This window comes from Gavialis gangeticus, unplaced genomic scaffold (genome assembly GCF_001723915.1).
Source record: "Gavialis gangeticus isolate Ggan-Ray unplaced genomic scaffold, GavGan_comp1, whole genome shotgun sequence".
NCBI classification, from domain to species: Eukaryota; Metazoa; Chordata; order Crocodylia; family Gavialidae; genus Gavialis; species Gavialis gangeticus.
Window position 1 is genome coordinate 25,122,105 of NW_017728996.1, and position 24,118 is coordinate 25,146,222.

The 24,118-nt window shown below is 42.3% G+C and overlaps 1 protein-coding gene across 1 annotated transcript in view; it reads left to right on the forward strand.

Annotated features, from left to right (window-relative positions):
• FBN1 (fibrillin 1) overlaps nucleotides 1-24,118 on the forward strand; it is a 234,959-nt gene that overhangs the window by 77,772 nt on the left and 133,069 nt on the right. Inside the window, exons 9-13 of the mRNA XM_019503825.1 lie at nucleotides 9,886-10,011; nucleotides 14,878-15,036; nucleotides 19,658-19,864; nucleotides 21,202-21,342; nucleotides 21,918-22,037. Coding sequence (XP_019359370.1) covers nucleotides 9,886-10,011; nucleotides 14,878-15,036; nucleotides 19,658-19,864; nucleotides 21,202-21,342; nucleotides 21,918-22,037 — 753 coding nt within the window. The remainder of the gene's footprint in view (nucleotides 1-9,885; nucleotides 10,012-14,877; nucleotides 15,037-19,657; nucleotides 19,865-21,201; nucleotides 21,343-21,917; nucleotides 22,038-24,118) is intronic.

The window sequence follows — 24,118 nt, forward strand, 5'->3', positions numbered from 1 at the left end:
ACAGCCTTTCACTCTAACCCAAAGCACTTCAGAGTGCCCCTCCCCTGACTCCTTGCCAATGGACGAGGATGTGTATTCCTCCTTAATATAGAGTGCCACACCCCCACCTCTCTTTCCTATCCTGTCCCTCCTGTACAGCCTATAGCCCGTGACATTCACTGCCCAATCATGTGATGAGTCCCACCACGTTTCCGTAATCCCCACTATGTCCGGGCTAGTGTCAGCCAGCAGGAGGGTGAGTTCCTCCTGCTTGTTACCCATACTACAAGCATTTGTGTAGAGGCATTTGAGGCCTCCTGTGGGTGCATGTACTGACCCCCTAGTCTCAGCATTACCCTGGCCCCTATCTCTTACCTGTTCATTCGCTTCGCTCGATGGGCTGGGCTGTAGTTGTGCGTGCTGTTTGATCTGGCAGCCTGATGCTTCCTCCGCCCTCATATACCCCTTCCCCCAACGAGCCTAGTTTAAAGCCCGCCGGAGGAGGTCCGCCAACCTAGAAGAGAACACACACTTACCTGAAGACAGAGCCACGACTGAGGGTAAGTAGTGGTGGGACGCAGGCAGAGGTTTACAGGGGACTTCGTGGTCATTGAGTCCAATTTCCTGCTATTCTAAGTAACTACACAGAAGCTGATGACAAACATCTTATCGACTTCACCGATGCTGGATTAGGCCCCAGGTGCCTTCTGTAAGTTATGAGAGCTCTCTTCCTTGCTTGAAGAGTGCTTAGCACCTTGCAAAACCCAGTGATTAAAATTTCTTGGATAGAAAATATTTCTGTCAGCCTAATGTCAGGAGCACGACTGGCCAAGCTTTTAAGTCTCCTTTTTTAAGTCTCCTATCTACTGTCCAAGAGATCCGATTAATTCCACTCTTAGGGTTTCAGTAAAAGGGTATGGAAAGTCAGGAGAAAGTCCACACTAGCTTGTTCCTGCTCAAGAACCTGACTCTAAGAATTGACTTTTCATTTCTTGCTTACCCAAACTCTCACTCATTTCAGTGGGAATACTGGATACATAAAGAAAGTAAAATTGCTCCTTTTAAAAATTAAGCTGTCAACCCCAGAGATCAACACTCTGTGATATTAGGTGGACCCTGTTCAGCCTCCACAAGAGAAGGCTGAGTGGGGATCTAGTGGCCATTTCCAAACTAATCAGGGGGACCTGCAGGCATTGGGGGGGTCCCTGTTCCCCTGGGCACTACTAGAAATGACGGTCACAAGCTGGCAGAGGGTAGATTCAGGCTAGACATCAGGAGGCGCTACTTCACGGTCAGGGTGGCTAGGATCTGGAACCAACTTCCAAGAGAAGTGGTGCAGGCTCCTACCCTGGGGGTCTTTAAGAGGAGGTTAGATGAACACCTTGCTGGGGTTGTTTGACCCCAGTACTCTTTCCTGCCATGGCAGGGGGTCGGACTTGATGATCTGCTCAGGTCCCTTCTGACCCTAGAAACTATGAAACTATGAAATATTCCTTTTTGCACTTGTTTTTGACTGACTTCTTCCCTCCATGTTTTTATTCTTTTGTGACATTGCTCTTTAAGGGCATTGCATTAAAATAGATTCACGTGAGTGGAAGGGATAAGTTAAGCCTATGTTTTCAAAAGTGACAAAGGATTTTAGATGCTTATCTCGGGGCATGTATACACTGCCCCAATGCAACAATAGGGAGTGTTGCAGTGAGAATGATGTACCTACTTCTTCCTCAATTTGAAATAGTATAGATAGCTAAGGACAGTACCAGGCACATACCAACAAGCTGATTGAGGAGGTAGTGGACACAGAATGTGTAAAGCACATCTCACTGCAATATTCTCTCTGCCATAAGGGCAGTGTATACTTGGCAACTATCACTCCTTTGGATCATGGTGTATGTGTAAGAGGTCTATGCGACCATCATACCAAGACCTTTAGGGCGTATGCCTAGGCAAGAGAATGGAGAAGTAGAGGCTGCCCTACACCTGCCATCTGGGCAGACTGAGTCCAGACGTTCATTGTCTTAAAGGTTGTAGCTTCTACGATTCTGTAGTTGTAGCTTTTCTATAATTCTGCCACAGAGCAACAGATTAGAGCTGCTGCTTACTGTCTAACACCTCAGGGAGCTATGTTTGTATCAGGGTGATGGCCCTTAGCCCTTCTTCAGCCAAGGAGCGCACACAGGGCAGTGGGGGCTGGGGTTTTGAGGCACCCTATACTCGCTTTACTCTGGAGATGGCAACATTGTGATATTTTATAGGAGATACCCTGGCACAAGTAGCCCTACCATGTTGTTACTTAGCCTTCCTGTTGGATGCAGTTTATGGTCATCACCAGGGATCCTAGTTTTCTGCTTAAAAATCACAAATTCTCTGACGAAAAATTACAAGTTTTCAGATTAAAGACTCTAAAACCCATGATCAAGATGAAATGTCACTGTATTATTAATGATAATATAATAATATGGTGGCAATAATATAATAATGACACCATATATTAGTGGTGTGAAAAGCAGGTCCTATTCAATTTGTAGTCCACCTGAATCAGGGACAGTGATTCGATTTGTTGATTTGGATCACTGTCCCTGATTTGATTCGGTCAAATCCGAACCTGAAGATTCAATGCTGATTTGCAGAATCAGCAATTTGGACATAGACACAGCTTTAAATGTTTTTTCTACGTACCTCAAGGTACCAGCATGGCTTATGAACACTACGATGCTGGGGCTCATGGAGTGTCCCACAGGAATGTGGGGCAGCCCTTCATGTGCTCAGTGGCAAAGCAGGAAGTGGACTTGAAGTACTTCTGGTCCACTTCTGGGTCTGCCAGGGAGCGCGACGGAGCCCCCCCCGTGCCTTCCCCAGCTTGATGATTGGCTGCAGAGGGACCCAGGGTGCGCCCCCCCGCCGAGACCCAGGAGGCAGCAGTCGCCAAGCTGGGAAGGTGCGGGGGGGTCCCCTAGAGCGTTCCCTGGCAGACCCGGAAGTAGACCAGAAGTGCTTCTCGTCCACTTTTGGGTCTGCTGCTGAGCATGCTGGGGATGCTCTATCCGCCCCAGCATCGCAGCATTCACGAGCTGCCTGGTACCTAGAGGTATGTAGAAAAAACAATTAAAGCTGTGCCTACATCCAAATCTCTGAATCTTTCCAAATCTCTCTGAATTGATTTGGAGGGTTCCGATTCGATTTGGAGAGATTAAAGGGTCCTCTGATTTGATTCAGATTCAGGGATTTGGCCACCAAATTGGGCTGAATCTCTGCCGAATAGAGTCAGGGACTGAAGCTTTGCACAGCTCCAATATATATATGTATAGGTCTCAATTGAACCTATTGAATTTTATTGATATATTTACATTTTTAAAGTGATTTGGAAGACTACCAATGCCTCAATCAATTGCTATAATAAGATAAATTCTAAATACCTATAAATGTTGGTGTTTGATTTTGGGTTTTTTATCATAGAAAATCAGAGCTCCCCCTCTCCCCTTAGCTCACCAGGATGCAGGTACAGGCCTCTCACTCCCAAACCACAGCCCCACCCAGCCCTGCTGGAGGGAGCCCCCAGCTGCCAGGTCTATGGGGCCAGGGACCCAGGTCCACAGTCCCCTGCCCCTGCACCAGTGCCTGAGCCCCTGGCTGCTGCACGTGGGAGATGGCAGCTGCTGTGGCCTCGGTGGGGAGCAGAGCACAGTCCAGCTCCCCCTCCCCCACAGGCAGCATGGCTGGAGCAGAGCCTGTTGTGGGGGTGGGTGCAGACTGCCTGCTGCAGGCTCGGGCTCCCCACCCTGCTGCCCTTCTCTGGTTATCACCAATCTATATGCCCAGGACCACTATAGAAATACCCTTAAAGGAGCCTGATTTTGAGAAAATGCTGTGTACACATTCTCTACAAATTGGGTACCCAAAAAGTTGAGGTATTCCACATTTTTAATCATTCTTGACATTTTGGACCTCATTCTTTAAAAAAAATCTGTATTTTAAGTCTTAGTTTTATTGTAGGTTAGCTTGAAGTCAACAGTTTTATATGCAGGCTATAGAAAAGCGAGTTCACAAGTTTGTATGCAGTATGGCTTTTGTGTTGACTGCCAATGGTGTTTGGCAGAAAATGACCTAACTTCCATATAGGGTAAAATAACATTGCAAGTGTTTCCTTCTGGGGATAAAGTACTGAGAAGATGGAGAACAGGAAAGACTGAACTTCTGTCTTGTTAAGTAGTAGAGTTTGGAAAAGTGAAAATTGTAGACCTCTAATCCCTGTCTGTACAAACACTACTGCAGTAATTTGTGAGTGCTTCATTGCTGAATCATGTTGGAAATACCCACCTCCACACTGTACCTGGGATATCCTGAAGGTACATTGAAATGAATGAAGTTTTTTTTGAAAACTGATGCTATGAGATATGTGCATTGTCTCACAGCAGTGAAGAATCTAATATTTTTCCCATATTTAGTGTTGCTCTGTTTTTTAATAAGCATGTACAATACAAAAGTGACCTGAAAAAAGAAGGGAGGATCATCTTAATAGGTCTATGTTATATACATTGCTATCAACTTCCATCATTGAGGAATCATGGGGATGTCCATTGTAGTTACCCAACCAAACAGTTGTCTGGCACAGCTGGGCTGATGTGCCTCCTATAAAAGATGCCAGGGGATCATTAATGACCACGAGTAATCAGGCAGGTCTTTAGTTTTATTTTCACCTAAAAGACAGTGAACCCAGTTGCTTGCTGCTTCAGCATTCTGCTTGCCTTCGCTTCGATAATGATAGAGAATTTTCTAGCAAATCTTGTATAGCAAAGAAAAATCTCTAAATACTGTGATGTCAGTGTCCTTTTCATCTGAAAATATCCCAGAGTGTCTTATGAAGTGTACAGATATTTATGTAGGAATTATTTTATTGATTGGCCTTGTAGTTCAGGCAGGGACTCACCCTATCTAGGTTTCATTTCAAGCCCTGCCGTGGACTTGCTACATATGCAGTAAAATGCTCTTTAATTTCTTTGTGAAAGTCTTACTGTTGCTAGACCAAAGATCCCTGCCCATAGAACTTCTGATTCCATGGACGCTGGACTTGCTTTTAGTCAGTGTTTATGTAATGTGTACCACAGAGGGGCTCTGATTTTAGTTGGAGCCTTTAAACGCTACTGCAATAAAATAATTAAGGCTAACACTCTACCACCCTCTGGATTGGAATGGGATAGTTATTTAAAGTTTACAGCATACTTACACAACAGTTTAAAATAACAAAGGGAGAATTTAGGCAATCCCAGTGTATTTTACCCAGTTTGGAATTTCAGGAGGCCCTCTGAGAGCCTCAGTACAGATCTGGTCATGTCCTCATTTCTGTGTCCTGTCTGCTGGATAGATCTTCTGGCTTAGCAGCCTCCTGAATCACCAGTATCATGCTTCTTCTTGCAGCACCTGCTTCTTTTTCTTGGAGGCCTTCCTTCCAAGTAGAGCTCATGTCTGACCCTTCTTAGGGTTTGAAAAATGATGAGACCAGAGGACAAGCTAGGAAGTCAAAGATCTATTTACCAGCACAGGTGATGGAAGCATTAACCATTAGATATTTTTTGAGCATTAACCATTAGATTTTTCACTGTTTAACTATGGTTTTTGAGCATTAACCGTTAGATATTTCACTGTTTTGTGGCATCAATTGCTATTTCAATTTTGCTAATACTAAGCCAGATTATTTTATTTTGGTGCTGATGAAGGTAATTCTTCCTGCAATGACATCCACATCTGTAAGCACAGTGGGCACACTTACCTTTATAAAACTCACTTGTTCAACAATGACAATGGTGTTTATAGTAACGTGAACAGTAATATAAATAGTGCAATGCTGTTTGGGTTAGGCTCAACCCTAAAATAAAGAGTGGTGATTTTGCTTTTAAAAAGGTCAGACTTTATAAACAATGGCAATACTGACTATAAGATAAACAGTGGCAAACTTGAGTCAGAAGATACTTGAATCTGATCCATTTACAACTACATTTTTCTCTGTTAATTAAGGGCTCTGTTCAGCCCAAAATTCAATTTCCACATGTTTTGTCGCTGAGACTTTTGGGACTCCTGTGGAGCAGTATAATCCTGGTGCAGAAGCCAAAAGTCTCTGAGCAGGCTCCCAGGGAGTCTCTGTGCTTTGGCAACACCTTCTAAGTACCACACATCTCCCATACACCCATGCATGGAATGTGGCCCATATTACCAGCATCATAACAGCTCACTGAGATACTAGGAAGAATGCACTCTCAAGGGACAAAAGTAGGTATCAGTTATTTTGGAAAGAATCAGTCATATTTTTTCAGTGATCTTTACTCTGCTACGAAGTTTCACAATAGGTATGGCCTTTGGAATTGGTTTATGGCATCTGATTCTGCAGGCTGATGGCAGCAAGAAGACAAATGAATAAGCTTTTGTATATGGGGAGGGGGTTCTGTTGGGTTTTTCTGGGTTTCACTCAAATGAAATGTACAGTTGAGGCCCTTTCTAGTTGTGCTCATTAATGATGATCCTAAAGGACCATAGAATGGGTGTTACCCAACCTCTTGTGGCTGAATTCCAGTTTGGGTGTTGCACTAAATTCCCCCAAGCATTTTAAATTAACAGAATTTTATTCTTCACTCCTTGCCCTAGCCTGTTGTGTGGTGTTGCTGTTAAACAATTGTTAAATTCTATCCCAGAAGTTTTAGTAGTGGCTGAAGTGGTGATTCCTCTGTACATGTGGATAAAAGTTGCATATCAGCTTGCAACTATCCACAGCAGCAGTTCTCAAATCTTTTTGTGCCACATGCTGATTTTTAGAGTTTATAATACTGATGTGAGATCCTGTGATTTCTGTGTTTATGAATGCAGTGAAAAAAAGGATTACTTTATGTGACTTACTTCCCCATTTATAATCTTTCCAGCCATCTGAGAGAGACATTATAGTTGTTCTTTTTTTCCTTTCTCATATCTTTTCTTTATATCTCCCCTTTCCCGTTTTCTGTTTTACTATTCTTTTGTTTCATGTACTCTCTAGAATTTTGCTGTGTAACTCGGTTTGAGGAATGCTGCTATAAAGAAAAGTATGATAAAATTCTTGTTGTGTTCTGCACAGAGACACAGAGCACAGGGCTGTTTTCTCTTGTCTTCCTCTGTCGCACAGAATGGCACTGTCTCTTCCAGTTGTTAATGACCTGAGGCTAATTTCCTTCATTAGGTTGAATTTGAACCCTGACATACTCACATATTTTCCAGGCTTTTTTCATTAATCTGAGTCTCTTGTGCCATTATCTGTTATTAGATTTGCATTGTAAAGAGGACTGTATTCCAGTGTTAAAAGTTCTGACAAGTGCATCCCCAAAACACCTGCCATAATGCAGCATGCCTTTAAAGCTCCAGGATGCTTTTTCCTGCTTGCTAGTCTTATTTTAGGTGCAAGTACCTGTGGAAGACCACGTAAAAACCTGTTTGTCTTGTGCCCTTGTGCCCAGCAGCTTCCTAGAAGTTTAGTAGTGCCAGCTGCATACTGAGAGCACTGACTGGAAAACAAAACTGGCTGCTGCCAGCAGTTAAGGAGCAATTGGGGCTGGCATAGGCTAGCATTGGCATGGTACTGTGAGTTATAAGCAGGGATCCTTGTTTTCTGTGATAAAAAATTGCACATTCTCTGATAAATAGCTAATTCTCCGACTAAAACCCCCAAATCCATAATTAATATGAAAGGCCCCTCGCCCCCCAACTCACAGCCTGCTGCCACTCACAGCCCTGCCAGAGGGGGGCCCCAGTGGCCTGGGGTTATGGAGCCTGGGATTCAGGAGCACAGCTCCTGCCCGTGACAGGAGGTGGTGGATACTGAAGCAGAGCAGAGCACGGACCCAGCTCCCCTCCCTGCTGCCTGCTTGCTGTTGGCTCAGGGCGGGGTGGGGGAAGGGGAGTAGCTCCCTGCCGCTCTGTGCACTGCCAGGGGGACATGGCCCCCAGATCTGTGTGTGGGGTGGGGACAGGCTCAGGCTGCCTGCTGTGGGCTCGGGTCCCGCGCTGCTGCCCTCCCCCGGGGCCTCCGCAGCCTGACGGGTGCAATCTGGTGCTGCAGGGTACAGCAAGCCCATGGGGGGATCTCCTTGCCGCTGTGAGCTCTGCACTGCCCTGGTGAGGCGTCCCCTGCGTGTGTGACAGCAGTGAGGGCACAACCCCAAACATCCACCCTTGCTGCATGTACAGGGGGCCCCTCACCAGGGCAGTACAGAGCTCATAGCGGCAAGGAGATCTCTGTGCAGTCCTGCTGTGTCCTTCAGCCCTGGTTGCACCCACTGAGCTCCGGAGGCCTCGGGGGAGGGCAGCAGGGTGGGAACCTGAGCCTGCAGTGGGCAGCCTGTGCCTGCCCCGTGCACAGACCCCCCCCCACCCCCTGGGAGTACACACAGCGGAGGGAGTTGGCCCCCCATTCACCACCTGGATGAGCTGCCTGCAGCCCCATTACGCTCTCCATTGGGGCCCTGCTGCTGCACATTACAGCCCCAAGCCCCATACAGCACTGGGCTGGGCAGCAGCCCCAGCCTTGCCCAACTCCCTCCCTCCCTATGGGGGCCTCAGTTCCATAGTTGCTCCCTCCTGCCCCTACTTACCTGTGGGAACTGCTCTCTGGGCTGTCTGGCAGCCATGTACATATACATGCACATGATGCCCCTGCCTAACCACCCTCTTCCCGCTCCCCCCAGGCCCCTGCAGGCTGGAACTCTGCCACCTGCAGAGAGCTCTTTGCAAAAGTGCAAAATCCATGGGTCACTCCAGTAAAATAAGAAACCCATGTTTTCCTCCAGTAAAGGGGAAAATCCATGGTTTTCTCTGTTTTTCCATGGGAAATGGAAAACCCGGATCCCTGGTTAAAAGCTTCTTGCTGTTGAGGGAATAGAGCCCTCAACATTGCAGTCTTTTTCTGTCCTCAGATAAGATCAGGTATAGGGAAGCTTGTGGTACCATTCTTTTATGCTGGCATTGCAATGTTTTCTGCAAAAGGTCCGTTACTAAGATGTCTGTGTATGAACCCTAGATGCATTACAAGCTGTGTCCTTTGTGCGAACTGTTTATTTAAAAATGAATAACAGACTATACGAGGGATTTGGTCACTTCTGCCATAGCTTTTACTTCCACTTATCTTTAGAAATCTGTAGCTCATAATTACCTTTACTGCAAACAAATATTGCACTGGTGAAGGAAAGAGGTGGTAGTTAAGTAGATCACTTAATGAAGAGGAAAGCGGGAGTGAGGGTGTTCATTGGCTGCTGTCATCCTGCTTTGAACTCTAGCTTTACAAGACCTTTTTAACTGAGCAGTCTGCCTAGTCAATACTTGCGTGGTAGGTTTTCAAGAAAAACCCAGTTGCAATAAGAAGTGGTGGAGGTGGTACATTTCCCTGTGAGTCAGTACTGAACTAATGTCCACGCCTGGTGTTAACAGGATGCTGTGCTGCTGGTGTTACTAAGAGGCATGAGAAGCAGCTCCTGGTCATTTTTAGTCCTTGAGGATGCAATTGAAGTTTTCTTAAAATTAGATTGTTAACTCCATTGCACTGACTGAATTTAAATGTGAGGATTTACAGTTTATCTATTCTCTATGAGTTCTCTGGACAATTTTAAATCAAGTGTCAGGTTAACAAATTAAAATCCCTGACTTTTTGGAATTCGAAAGATGTGGTGTTTTCTTACATGTTAAGTGTTTGTTTTAGGATGAAGGCAAAGCTTAACATGCAAGGAGCCTTCAGGGCCCCTAATAACTACTGTAACGTAAATGTTAAGGGTGATTGACTGAAGTGGAGTTGTTAGCCCAGCATTTGGCCTTGTATGATAAGAAATGATTATATGATAACATTCTGATGCTTAGATCTGTGTACTCAAGCTGATCATACCTCTGTTGTTATTGTAGATATTGATGAATGCAGCACCATTCCTGGAATCTGTGATGGAGGAGAATGTTCAAACACAGTTAGCAGTTACTTTTGCAAATGTCCTCCAGGATTTTATACAGCCCCTGATGGCTTAAGGTGTATAGGTGAGTCTGAAACGCTACTTGTTACAGCAGTGGCTGTGAATGTTGTGTAGAAATCTTTAGAGTGCATAACACTCAATGTATTTCATAGACATAGGCACTTGCTTGAAATCCCTCTGGGCAAGTGATAGTGGCAAGTGAATAGACCTTCAAACTGGCCTTGCATTGTGTTGTTTTCATTACGCCCCAAAGCAATATCCCAAATGTTGCCACTGCAATTCCAGAAAAGGTACCAGAAAACTGCTACAACAAGCTCACTAACTGACACACCTTGATGTCATGACCCCCAAAGTACTGTACCCTACATTTACCAACTACTTCTGGGAAGAATACAATGTGCCATATCTCCTGGGTGTTTGGGAATTGTTGGTAAGTCCAGCAATGAGAATGAGATCCACGTATATCTAGGCAAGTCAGATATTTTTTTATATCCACCTAAAATTTGTTTGATCCACTTTTGTTATGCTGCTATCTAATCAGTCCTCAACCCAAAAGCATTCATAGTTATTTTAAAATTAAATAGAAAATAAATTCCCTTAGTTTAAGCTGGTTTATTTACAATGTTAATATACTCAGCAGCCTAAAGGAATAAGACAAATCCCTTCTCCCCCATTAGTACCTCTTATAAGAGATCATTTGGCAAGGAGTGGAGCAAAAGCAATTTCTAAAAAGCAGATACCAAAGGAGAGTGATTTTTCTTTTTCCTGCAAAAACTGCTTTTCCCTAGACATCTGGAAAGACATTACCTTGGGACATGATCCATTTTCAATGTTGCCATTATATTGCTGTAGATCTTTAGATGTGCTTTCCCTTAAACAGTATCTCTTCCATTATCTAGCATGTTATTTAGTTGTGTAGGTTAGCTGACATTTAGAGTGTACAGAATGCAGCTGGTCATTGCTTTGCCTGCTTTAGACCAAAAGCTCCAAATAGCTCCTTAATGACCTTGCTGCATGTTTAGTTATTGTTTTGATTTTTCCTTATGAATACAATACACGCTGCTATAGAGATGAACAATGAGATGCATGCTTTCCTTTGAGATAGCATTAGCTACAAGTTTGAATTGGTCTCACTTTCCTAGTGCAGATTATGCTGTTTGTTTTTATAAGCATTGTGAAATCAAAATTGTTTAAAGCCATCAGCCTCATTAGAACTTTAAGCTCCCAAACTTCCAGTCATTCAACCCCTGTATTTTCAGGTTAAAATAGTTTAGTGACTGTGTGTTTGTTCTGACCTGAAAGAGTATACATGAAGTGTCAAGCTGCAGCTATCATTAAGATTCAATGTATCCAAAGCAGGAGTGTGCAAAATATAGCCCATGGGCTGGATCCAGCCTCCCCTGGGTGGGAGGGGTGCAGCCCTCCAATGCTCCACAGGGGGCTGCACCCCTCCCACCCAGGGCAGCCAATAGCGCAGTCCTGCCCACACCCTCCCCTTGCCTGCTGATGGCACCTCCTTGATCCCAGCCAGCACACTCAGCTTCCCAGCGGGGCAGTTCCTACTCTTCCCAGATACTGCTCAGTAGGGCTGTGCGAAATTTCACTGGCTGTTTCGTTTTGACTTGTTTCGAGCTCGAAACAGCAAAATCAAAATGAAAAAGGCTTTAGAACAGCCTTGAATGAAACGATGGCAGTTGAAACATTTTGAAAGTTTCAAAATGCTTTGAGTTTCGACGCTGAAGCTGGGCTTGCCTGCAGGGAAACAGAAACTAAGGAGAGGGAGGGGGAAGAGTGGGGAAGGACTGCTCTTATTATTGACTGTGTAGCTGGCCAGTGACTGTTATCCTTCCCTGAGGTCCCTTCCAATCCCAGTGCTCTGGGGGAGGGATGGAAAACACACACAGTTACCCGTGTCACGAGTTTTCCTTGTCAGCAGCCTGAGGTGCAGTTTCCCAGAACACCCTGCACCCATCTCCTTGAAACTTGGCAGGCTCTATGGCCTCAGCAGCGGCTACCATCCCTGCAGTTTTCACCCCACTGTGCCTTAATACACACATGTGACACAAGTTTTGCTTTCAAGACTTTGAGGTGCAGTTTCCCAGAAACCCATCAGGCTTCATGGCCTCAGAAGGAGCTACCATCCCTGCAAGTTTTATTCAAATCAGGCAAGAAATGACAAAGTTTCATGCTTCCCCATTATATCCTATGGGTGAAACATTGAGACAGTTTCAATGAAATGAAATGGAACAGTGGTTTTGAAATTGAATGAAACTCGAAACAAAACACTGTCCTGTTGAAACGGAAGTCGAAACGAGACGATGCTGTTTCACGCAGCCCTGGTGCTCAGCTCTCTCCACCTCCAGCTGCTCATCCATCTCTTCCTCCTGCTGAGCTGCTCCGGGGGGAAGTAGGGGCTCCTGGTCCCAGGCGGCTCCTGCCCCAGTGTATGGGGCTCCAGCTCCTGGCTACCTTCCTCCCACTCTGCTTGCCCGGTGAAATGAGCAGCCACCTGCAATTTTAACAAGATTGAAACCAAAGTCTTTGCTAAAGCTGCATAAAATATTCTAATTAAATCAAGGTTAGATGTGTCTATCTGCAAGTGAAAAGCAGTAGCTAAATGCATCTATTCTGTTAGAAATTAGGAAGTGGCTTCTGAGAATGTCCCCCTCTGAGACTGGAGCTAAGGAGACACGGATCCAAAAATCCTGAGGAGGTGGGCCTTCCATTGTTAAAAAGCTGTAATATTAGAGTAAAAAAGCACTCTGTATCTTTGAAAAATTGAAGAGATGTTCTGCCCTGGTCTTCCCACTTAACTAACATATGTGATGTAGAGATGTACAGTTGCTGTACACCTACACTGTCTAAACTTTACACGCAAAACTTATCTTCAACAAAAAATAGCTGTGATATTGGAAACAGGAATTTTCCTGAAGAATTCTTGCTTTCCCAAAACATCCTGATTTTTTTTTCAATTAAAAAACTAAAAGTTAAAAGTTTGAATCTTTTTCTACCTCTTCTTTAAAATAAAAACTGAATTATGTTGGATTTTCTGTTTGAGCCTTCTTTTTTGGCCCTAAAATTTTGAAGCAAAGACCCAGCTGCCTTTGTTACTTGCAGTGTCAGTAATATTATTTTTGCAGAACAATTGCAGGCTCTTCTAGCATATTATTTTTGTAAAGATCTTGATAAGAATCTTCTTTGGCTTTTTATACCCTTTGGAATATCTGCTAAGCTCTGGATAATAGAGATGCTGGCAACAAAAAACCTGCCATGTCTCAGATAATTGAGACACTGTTTCTTTAAGGAATGCTTCATGCTGACATAAGGTTACATCTGCAACCTTTTTCTTCTAAGTTTTGACAATAAATGTTCTTGTACTTTAAAAACGAACACAATCTGGTTTATCATGCAGCGTCTAATCATACTTGTGCTTGTTACATTAAGCTTGACATCATGTGACACATCGCGAAAGAGTTGCTCAGAAATCAGATTGTATCACAGACTTCTAAAAGGCTTTTTTTTTCTTCTTTTCCACCTGTAAGATGAGAGATATTTGTAAAATATTATTGGAGCCGCGTGCATGACATTTGGGTATGGGAGATTCTTTATACAGCACATCCAACTCACTTTAGATATGAAGCCAACACATCTCCATAAACAATGTGATGGCACCCATTTGAGTTGTGGTGTTTTTTCTTGCCCTGTAGTCCATGACATTTCAGTCATGACATGCTTCAGCTGAGGAAGATAGACACAATGAAAAAAATTAATTAATGCATGGCTGTGGGAGCTGTAGCATGAGAAGTTTCTTACTGTGCATCAAAGTGGAAACAACAATGGCTTGATACTGTCTTTAATAGCATTGACATTTATAGGACAACAACATTTTTTTGTCAGGTCACTGAAGTCTGTTTTATTAGATGTTGAATAAACTTTTTCTTTCACTTTTTTCTTCCCTATTTCATTGTCTGGTATACATTTATTGTTTTAGTACAGCATGGGACTCTTATTACAAGGTCTGTCTTCACTTCACAGACTTTCCTTAGACGTTTTCCTTTTTGTTCCAGTTTCCATAGGGTTTGTTTCTGGTGTGAGCTTTGCTTTGGCTTACAGGTTTCAGCATGTCTGAAAATTCAAAACAAGTCTAATTTAAAATTACTGCACTTCATCTGGTTTTGAAGTGAAACTATAAATCTGCAAGAGGTTTGAAGACTCCAAACTGTGCCTAACTTGGCTTGAAAGTTTGTGAATATCTAAGGAGTGCCAAGCCCAAATATTCACAAATCATGAGTCAGGCCTCCCAAAATCTCCATCCTTGGAAGTTATTAAGTGCAGGTTAGACAAACATTTGTCTGGGATAGTTTACCCAGAGATGATACTGCCTTGAGCAGGGAATTAGATTAGGTGACCTCCTGAGGTCTCTTTCAGCCCCATTTTTCTGTGATTTGTAATATCATGAGTTGATTTAAAAATGGTGAAATTTTTAAACACCACAACATTTTGGAATCTTTTCATGTATTTGATGTTTTTGAGTTCTTATGGTCGCATTTGTCATGCTTTTCTGTGCAAGCACGAGGACTAGAAATTAAGGGGCTTTTAATGAACACCAAAATTTTTATCTGATCACATGACTAGGAGCTGGGGGTTTAGGTAAAACTCTAAATATCATGAGACTTTTAAAAAAAGTGGCAAGATTTGTCAACATAGACTGGTTGGTAAAGTCACTTCAGGTTTTGAATTTGTGATGAACCTTGAACGAACTAAATTTCATATATTGTTTGTTTGTTCTGCATCGCTCATTAACATCATGCACAAATTAAAACCTGTGTGTTTTCTGTGAGAACAGATTAAGAGCACCAGATACTTGTTTTATAATCAAAGTTATGTCATGGGATTGATAGTTACATGTACATTTCATTATTCCCGACAGATGTACGTCCTGGATACTGCTTCTCTTCTCTGACAAATGGTCGCTGCGGCAATCAGCTTCCACAGGCGTTAACTAAAATGCAGTGTTGCTGTGACAGCGGACGATGCTGGTCTCCGGGAGCAACCAGTGCCCCTGAAATGTGTCCAATCCGATCTACAGGTATGGATCAGCTTGTACTCTTAGAATAATAGTTCAGCACTTAACTATTCTATGAATTTGTTCTGAGACTAACATTTGGAGGTTAGGTTGGGGTGAAATTGTATCAAAAGGATTATGTCTAGTGCAAGCAGACTTCTGACATTGAACTTCATCTCACTGAGGCTCATTTCCCCAAATTCTCCAAGGGGTGTGGTTTTCTTCTTTCATATCTCTCTCATAGGCCTTTCCTCTTAGCATGATCTTCCAGTTGTCCTCAGGTCTCACCTTCTTTAACCTTCCTTTTTAGCTCTTTCTCTCCAAAGGCCTGCAGTCGTGAGAATACTTTCATTGAAACAATGCAATGCCTTTGGCAGAGCATAACTGTCACTGAAATGTGTTCTGAGATTATTTGCTTCACAGTGCACTGAGAGCACAGGGCCCAGCCAGGCAGGGCTTGAGAGGTTGAAAGTGGGTTGTGGAACCAGGTAAGAAGGAACAGAAGGGGGATATTTTGGAGGGCATTTAAGAGGAAAGGTGAGCAGAAGTGCTACTGGGAAATTGGGAAGAAAGAAAGAGAGCAAGTGTCTCAAGGAAGATTGTGGGAAGGGAGCTCAAACTGGGTAAAAAGTTAAGAGGTTGGGAAGGAATCAGGATGGCATCTTTCTCCATTGCAATATAAAGCAGGGGTGGGGGATGGGAATCTGAGTACACAGTACTATATGGGAATGTTTATTATTCCTGTGGTTTTACCAAAAGAACGAGTTAGCATGGTCTTTAGAGCAGGGGACTAAGGCCAGAAGACCTGTATTCTGTTCTTGGCTCTGTCACTGTTACAATAGCAACAACAATCACAATGCTTGCTATTTATATAGAATTGATATGTCCAAAGCATTATGGAAGATAGTGTTAAGAATTGTATTAAGATAATATTACAGTTCCCAGTGACCAAACCAGTTTAAACAGGAGAGGAGTTTTCACTGCACCAACCAACAGAGGAGAGCACTGTAGGATCACTGTTTCCAAGCCAGGGAGAAGCTGTGGGGAGTCTTACTTTTAAACCACTCTGTTCTTTTTTGGCAACCTATTTCCATTTAACAGCTAAGGAAACTGATGCAGAAAAGGGATTTTTCTAGTGCCACAGTTTGAGACTGAGGCCAACCTCAGGACTGGAACTCAGGATTTCCTGAGACTCAAACCTGTGCTAGCTCCTCCAGAGCATGCTTCCTTGAACATGTGCCTTATTTTCTCCATCTTGAGTTATAAATTTCTCTTGCGTTTCTAAAAGTGCTTTGGAATCCACTGATGAAAGCCCTTAAGTTTAGGCAAAGCCTTATCATAACTATTATTATTAGTTCCTTGATGATTCTTAAACATGTCCAAAAAGTGTGCCTACCTTAGGGATTTTAGGGCTGTAAGTGATGTAAATGACCAAGGCTCTGCAAGTTTAAATTGGAAATTTATTGTGTTACAAAGTGTATCATTGGTTGCATGATGTCACTGGGCAGCCCCTTTTTCCATGTGGGCAGCAGACCCTCACACAGATGTTACTATAAAATAGGCTGTTTATTGCTGGAAATTATAGGCAGAGGTTATAGCTGTAATAACAAAGGCGTGTACCATATTTTATTGCATAACGCAGCAATAATGCTTATATGGAAGGCCAAGATTCACCATTAAAACTATAATTTAAACCTGGTATTCCAAGTGTCTAACCTAGTGTGTCCAGTTTTCACTGAAACACTTCCTGAATGTCCACTGACACCATTGGTAGATGGCTAACACATGAGACTATGAATTGCTTTGATGAATAGAGGTTGGACCAGACATGGGTTACATTTTACTCTCTTGAGTTACAACACCAGATCTTGAAAATACAGAATTTCCTCTCAGAAAGTGGTCTGATGATTTATGCAGTTTTTCTATCTTAGGTTTTTTTTCACAGAAATGGGTTTCTCTAAACAGTGATTCTTTGCAAAAATAGTATCCAGTACAAAAAAACTTCAAAGATTAACTCACAAAGACAGATTCTTTATAATGGGCACCTATATTAGGGTACTTTAACTTTGGTATTTTTTAAAGGAGATTTGGACTACAGTTGCTGATTTGAATATTCAGGTAAGGAATTGGAGAGAGGCTGCAATGTAGATGTCCTTCTCTGACAGAAAAATAAAATCTTAATTTTATATTTTACACCTCTTCTCTGATAAATAATAGTGCTGTGTATATAGATAATAGAGCAGAGATGAGGCTACTAGGGCCAAATCATTCACTTTAATTGACCTAACAATATCCTTCATATTTGGTTATAATTTGCAGTTACTGAAAATAATTTGCAAAACCTTCTGTGGAAGGAAGGCTATCTCTTAACATATTTTTTCATTATATCCTTTCATTTGTGCCCTAAGCTTTCACATTTGTAAGTTTAAAGCAAAGCCTTATCATTTCAGTTTTCAATTTTCAGTGACACAATTCAATTTCAGATTTGTAAGTTGAAAGTAATTGAATGCAACAGTACTTCCTTGCTTGACATATGTGCAGATTTTACACGCGCGCGCGCGCGTGTGTGTGTGTGTGTGTGGCCACACCTTCATACAATGAATTGGAAAAAAAGGAGGAAGAAGCTACAAAGTTATTCCACAAGATTGTGTAGTAACTTTGTAGCTGCTTCCTATGAGGCCATTAGCTGAGGGGGAGTGGGGCCTTGTGCATCCCTGAGCTTGGGAGCTCCCAAATGATGCTGGCTCCCAGCCCCCATGGCTGGGAGCCCCACCAGCTAACAGGGCTACCTGTTTTGGGGGTACCCCATGCCATGAAGGTGTGTGATCACAATCCAAGGCTCCTCCTTCACTGGCAATAAGGAATAATGGGATATAATTCACAATCCCACAATCATGATTCCTGCCATGCACATGTGTGTGTGTGTATATATATGTGTATACACACTCATATCCACACGTTTTGTGGCCAGGATTTATTGGATTGAAAATGTGGCCTTTAATTGTGATAATCAGTTATACTAATATATTGTATATAGAAACGTCCTGCAAAATCTCTTTGCTGATTACAAAATTTGGTCATTTATGTCATGAGGCTGGAAACAGATGTCACCTTTATCTCACCATAAAATGATTTCCATGCCCCTTGTTGCACCACAAATATCCAAAATTGTGGCCATGATACTAGGTTGCAAAAATATATGCTTCTTGTATTGTGTCTATTTGCTTTATGGTGGGAGAGTGCAGGCAGCCCAGAGCTGTGCTCATTCCAGCCACCCAAGCTTCAGGAGCCCAGTCCTGTATGCCCTGGAAATTCATCCCCAAGATTGGTCAGGTGCAAATAGGGGAACTCTCAGGCATGGGATTCCCCAGGTGGATTATTGTGCAGTTGCACGCTAAATCAGGACAGCGGGCAATGTCTGTCACCCAATTAAGGATAACATCTGTTTATAGCCTCAGGTGACACTTACCCTGGACTGGCTCAGGAACCATCAATGTTAACCCAGTAGTCAAAGTACCACGTATGATCTTTGGTGAACTGTGTCAACCATGCGCCCATTCAAAAAAAAAAAAAAGATAATATGTTAGTTAACGCTTGTTCAGTCAACATGGAAAAATACAAGAACTTGCAGGAAAGCTGTATCCAGGATATGCACCTAGAAATACCAATTTTTCTGAAGAGCCACAGGTGGAAAGTTGAAGAGCCACTCATGGTAGGAGTCATGCGAATCACTGAAGTTATGTAGGCTTTAGGTTCACTTGGGCTAGTTAAAGGATCTAGAGTTCTTTGTCTGAAAGAATATTTCAAAACTTCGCTCCTTTAATAGTTACAAGTCCTCTAACTTCTAATTTGTTCATAACCGCTTTGCAGAGGCATAGCAGCGCAGCTCCGCGCTGGAGGCAGTACCAGCTGCTCCCATGCTGATTTGTGGCAGTGCGGTCAGCCGACACTGTGAAAATAGCTGCTCTTCGGCCACCCCTATAAAGGCAGCGTCCTGAGCTGGTGTCCCAGTTGCTCCCCCTCAGTTATGCTACTGTCAGTTTGTAGCAATTTGATCTCATGCTAATATTGTTCTTTAACTTAAATAACTCTTCTCCCACCCTGATATTCATATCTTGAATATATTTATATAAAGTCCCTTCTTGACCTTCTTTCCCTCCTCTAAATTAAACAATACAAGTTAATTACTGTTTAATATATTAAGTTCTCTGTTCCTTCACCCAACCTAGAAGTCCTCCATTTTACCTGCTCCAGTTAGTTTCTTTTTAATATAGGTGACGAGAAAAAATCCTTACTCAGGCAAAGGTCCTTTTGTTCAGCAAGTGTTTTTCATAAGAGTGCTCAGTAAGCAGATCCTGATTGGCTCCCTGCTACCCCCTCCTGGTTTTTAAATGGAGGTTTTCAGTGTCATATTATCTTTGTAGCTGTTCTGTCATTGAATCTACTAAATTCTGCCTTGGACTAGGAGGTTGATTTGCAGAATGAAGTCCTTTGTCATGAAATACATTCCCTTAGCCCCCCTTTCTGAAGAGGCTGGTTGGCATTTACTCTTCCAGAACGAAGCAGTGGGTTAAAAAGAAATGTGGTTTGCAACAAAATGGCTTTATCATTTTAAAATGCTGGTGCTTTTGTTTTCCTGTTTCAGAGGAGTTTCGCAAGTTATGCACAGTAACTGGACTTGTGCCTAGGAGACCTGACCTTCCTCCCTCCCATCCTGATGGTACCATTCCTATTATAATCCCTCCTGGTCCTGTTCCTCCTGCTGTTTATCCTCCTGTCCTCCCTGGTGTACTACAGCCTATGTTACCACGCCCAGACATTGCTTTTCCCTCCCGGGCTCCGCCTCCACATGGTAAGAGTTAAATATGTTAGCTTTTTTCTGCACCAGGCTGCAGGTATTGCTTTAAAGCTCTAAATTCTCAGGAGCTGTTTGCTCAGCAATACTGCTAGAGTTTTGACCTTACCTTACCCAGTTACAAAATACACTGGGATTTTTGGGTAGCCATGGCATCTTTTTCTGTGACCAAACCCCTTGTGGCAATTGTATGTCATCTACAACAGCGGTTCCCAAACTGTGTTACGTGTACCACCAGTGGTACGCAGACAGCCTGTCAGTGGTATGCATTAACAGATTTATTATAATTACTTTATATGACAGAAATTTGCTGGTGGTACTTAAGGTTGAACTGAAAAATTTGCTGATGGTACTTAAGGTTGTATCATTTTAAATTAGTGATGAGCAATCGGTCAGAGTTTGGGAACTACTGATCTATAACATTATCCCTGCTCAGTTAGAATACAGTCCTAAATCCTATTTATGGCAGGATTGAGGGAGGAGTGTCACTATTATTTTATGGCTCAGTTGTGATGCATATTTGCACACGGGAGCACTGAGTACAAGAAGTTCCCTTCCTTGCCCGTGCCTGTTACTCATTTTGGAAACCTTTCATGGGAAAGAGCAACTTCTGCCTGGTGGTGGCTTCCACTCCTGCTTAGCTAGATGGGGCAGGGGCAGACAGCTATGCCAGTGCATTGGCCAGAGCAACCTGAGCCAGGGTGAAGAGAGAATTAAGTGTTCCTTGAAAAGAACGGTTGCCTTGAAGCAAGAGGAAGCAGGGACAAGCTCAGACTTGTTAGAGGGTCTTTGTGTACCCTGTTCTGTACCTTACCTGAGCTAGGTTGCAGAGTGCCAGCACAGCTTGCAGTAGACACTTGTCAACTGAAAACATAGTTACCACAACTGTCTGGGCTCAGTATCTGTCCAATTTCTACTTATGAAAGTGGAGACATTTTATGTGAAGTATTGTTTTACTCTGTGGTAGCTGTTGGCTTATGCCAACCTTTTAGTAATGGCCCTTACCATATATACCATATCATATGCCTGTTTTCTTCTTTATATATCTCCATGGGTTTGGCAGAATTTAGCTCTTAATGTATTATTGTGGAGGAATGGAAATCAGAATTACATCTGTTACCATGAAAAGACAGCCTCTACCAGCTATCCTCAGAGGCCTCAGTCAGAGACCAGGCACTGTTTTCTTATGCTTAGTGTTACAATAATTATTCTATAGCATATGCAGTGATGTAAGGTAGGTGTTGGCTTTGAATGCAAAATGCTGTACAACTTGTACATTAAAGAAAATTAGGACGATAAACTACTAATCTGATTTTTTAATGCTTTCTTTTCAGTGATCTTGCCAGTTAATTTCACTGACTACTGCCAGCTATACCGACATCTCTGCCTTAACGGGCGTTGCATTCCGACTCCTGGGAGCTACCGCTGTGAATGCAATAAGGGATTCCAACTAGATGTTAGAGGCGAATGCATTGGTATGTGGTTTTCCTTGTACTCTGTAAGTCAGACAGTGCTAGATTTGCTTTGTCTTGTTTTCTCCCCATGTGAGGTAATGATCCCCATTTATTTCCTACAAAAAATCAGAAATAGGGTTTTTGTTTAAAATGGCTATAAAAAGTAATATTATTAAGAACCAGGGTAGAGCCTTGCAGACTAAATGATCGGAGATCCAGAGAATCAGAGATTTGGTTAATCTGTAAGGTGCATCTCTATCTTGCTGATTCAGTTAGTCTATAATGTGTGTGTCTACCCTACTATCCATTTGACTTCAGATTAACATGATTTAAGTACCTCTCTTTGCTCATTTATTAAGAAAATACTGTCTGACTTAATCCCCAATATTGGTATAGAACTTTTCAAATATGAAATTCCACATAACATAGAGTTACACTGATGAGGAAGAATGTTTCTAATTTCTGAGTATTGCATAATACGTCTTATTAAAAAAAGCATGTTTTGCACATGTAAAATAAACTAATAAAATAACTCTTCATGCATAAATATCTGCCAGCCAATGGCTTACTAAAAATATACTGTCTATATTTTACAGATGTTGATGAATGTGAGAAGAATCCTTGTATTAGTGGAGACTGTGTAAATACCCAAGGATCGTATATATGCCAGTGTCGTGCTGGATATCAGAGTACACCAACTAGGACAGAGTGCCGAGGTAAAATACAGTATTGTATAGAGAGATGTATGACTATGTGCACACCAGGAATACAAAACAGTTCTTGAATTAAAAAAAATACTTGAGTAAAAACAGTCTTTCAAAGCAAACTAATTCAGAGCTACTTAAACACTGAGTTGGTAAAACAAAATGCCAACAGTCATGCAAGTGAGGAGATTGGAAATGTAAAGAAAAATGTGCAGATTTGGGCAGAAGCTACCTGGCATCACAGTAAGGTGACCATATTTCTTGAGTCTTAGAATGGGATCTTAAAATGCCCCCCACTCTTCAGCACACTGCAGCTCCAGTCTCAAAAGAATGTGCTGGTGATGGTGTTGGCAGGCGGGAATGGAGGACAGGGTGGAGGCAAGACCCTGGTCCAGGGGTCTCATTGGATTCTTCAAATGAATGCTTTTGTCCCATTTTCAAAAACCTCACCTACTTCTCTGGCTGGAAGGTTTCTGAAAATGGGATAGAAATGTTCATTTGAAGAAACTGACAGGACTCCTGGGGCAGGTGTTTAAAATGAGACTGTCCCTGTAAAAACAGGATTCATGTTCACTCTACAGTGCATCCTGTCTCTGAAGTGTAAATTGCATTTTTCACTACTAGCAGACAGTTCTTCATTTCCTATGTATAACAAAACCTGAGAGCAACAATCTAAATCCTCTTTGTTGCAAATTAAGACATTTTCCTCTCTCCTTTCCCCATTGGATCATCCTCCCTCTTTATAACAAACTTTTTCCATATTTGGAAATAGTTAAAAGACTAAGGGAGGACATAACAACAGTCATCTGATGTGTAAAACATTGTTCTAAAGAGGATGACGATCCGTTTTCGCAATCCCTTAATTCTACAATATCTGGACTGCACTGAGTTATGAATTTTACTTTGAGAATAGATCCGTTCCCTTGTACTTAAGTGATAATTAGTCACTTATTATGAGAGAGCCTTGGCCTGCTCCATATACTACTAATAGAGGGAAAAGCCTCCAGACAAAACAGGGTGAATCTGAATGTCTGAAGACAGATTTACTTCATCAGATTTCACTTTCTGTTTAGGGAAGAGGATTCCTTTGGTGGGTGAGGTTGACTGGAGTAATGGCAAAAGTAAACAAAAATACAAACAAAACCCCCATGAAACTTAAAATAAAAACAGGAAGGTTTGAAATCTCAATTCTTCCATGAATAACTTGGAACATCCCAGCTGAAACATCCTTGCCAGAAATGGAAGTTTTCTATATAAATTTGAAATGTAGTACCTGGGATAAAAGTCTGCTTAATCAAATTCATTTTCACAAGCATCCTGTAAACCAGTTTTTCAGCAAGCTGATGGGATGCCTCTAGTAAGGGTATCAAGTGATTATAAGGGGACACAAGTAGATTTACTTAAGTTTGGTTCTGATCTGAAAAGCAACTGGAACAAAAGCTTCTCACTCTTAACTTCTTTGCAAGCCTGATATCATCAGGTTTGCCATAGGTGGGATGAATTTAGGAAAAGAGTCTGTGGTACAAAACATGAATGATAGGGGTGTTCAGAGTTGGTGGTAGAAGCTTAGAGAATTCATTTTTTATTTGTGCAATGACAGTAATAATTGAACTTGGAACGTGACTGCAAGCAATTGTGACACAACAAAAGGCAGCAGTAATTGTTGTTAAAGTGAACATTGTACACTGATATGAGAGGGCAGAATTAAGTGTCCGTCTTCCTGTCTCACAAAATTATCATGGCTAGGCCAAAACCAACCCCTGATGGAAGCCTGGAAATTACTGCTTGCTGTTTAGTACAACAAGGAATACCGGTGGAACATATGAAGATAAACACCAGAAACAGTGGCCACAAAAGTAGAAATTTATTGCCATGGGCCATGGATGAACTGTAACTCTTAATGAGGTCAGAAGTGGATGTTCACACCCTGTTAACACCCTTATAAATATGAGCCTCCAGAAGAAGTAATTTGGGGCTTTTCTGTTTAGTTAAATATTATAGGACACTCAAAGGAAAGCAAAATTGCAAATCCCTATGGGATTAGGAGGATCAGAGATGGAAGTAAAGAATTAAAAAACAAAGCCCAGAGAAAA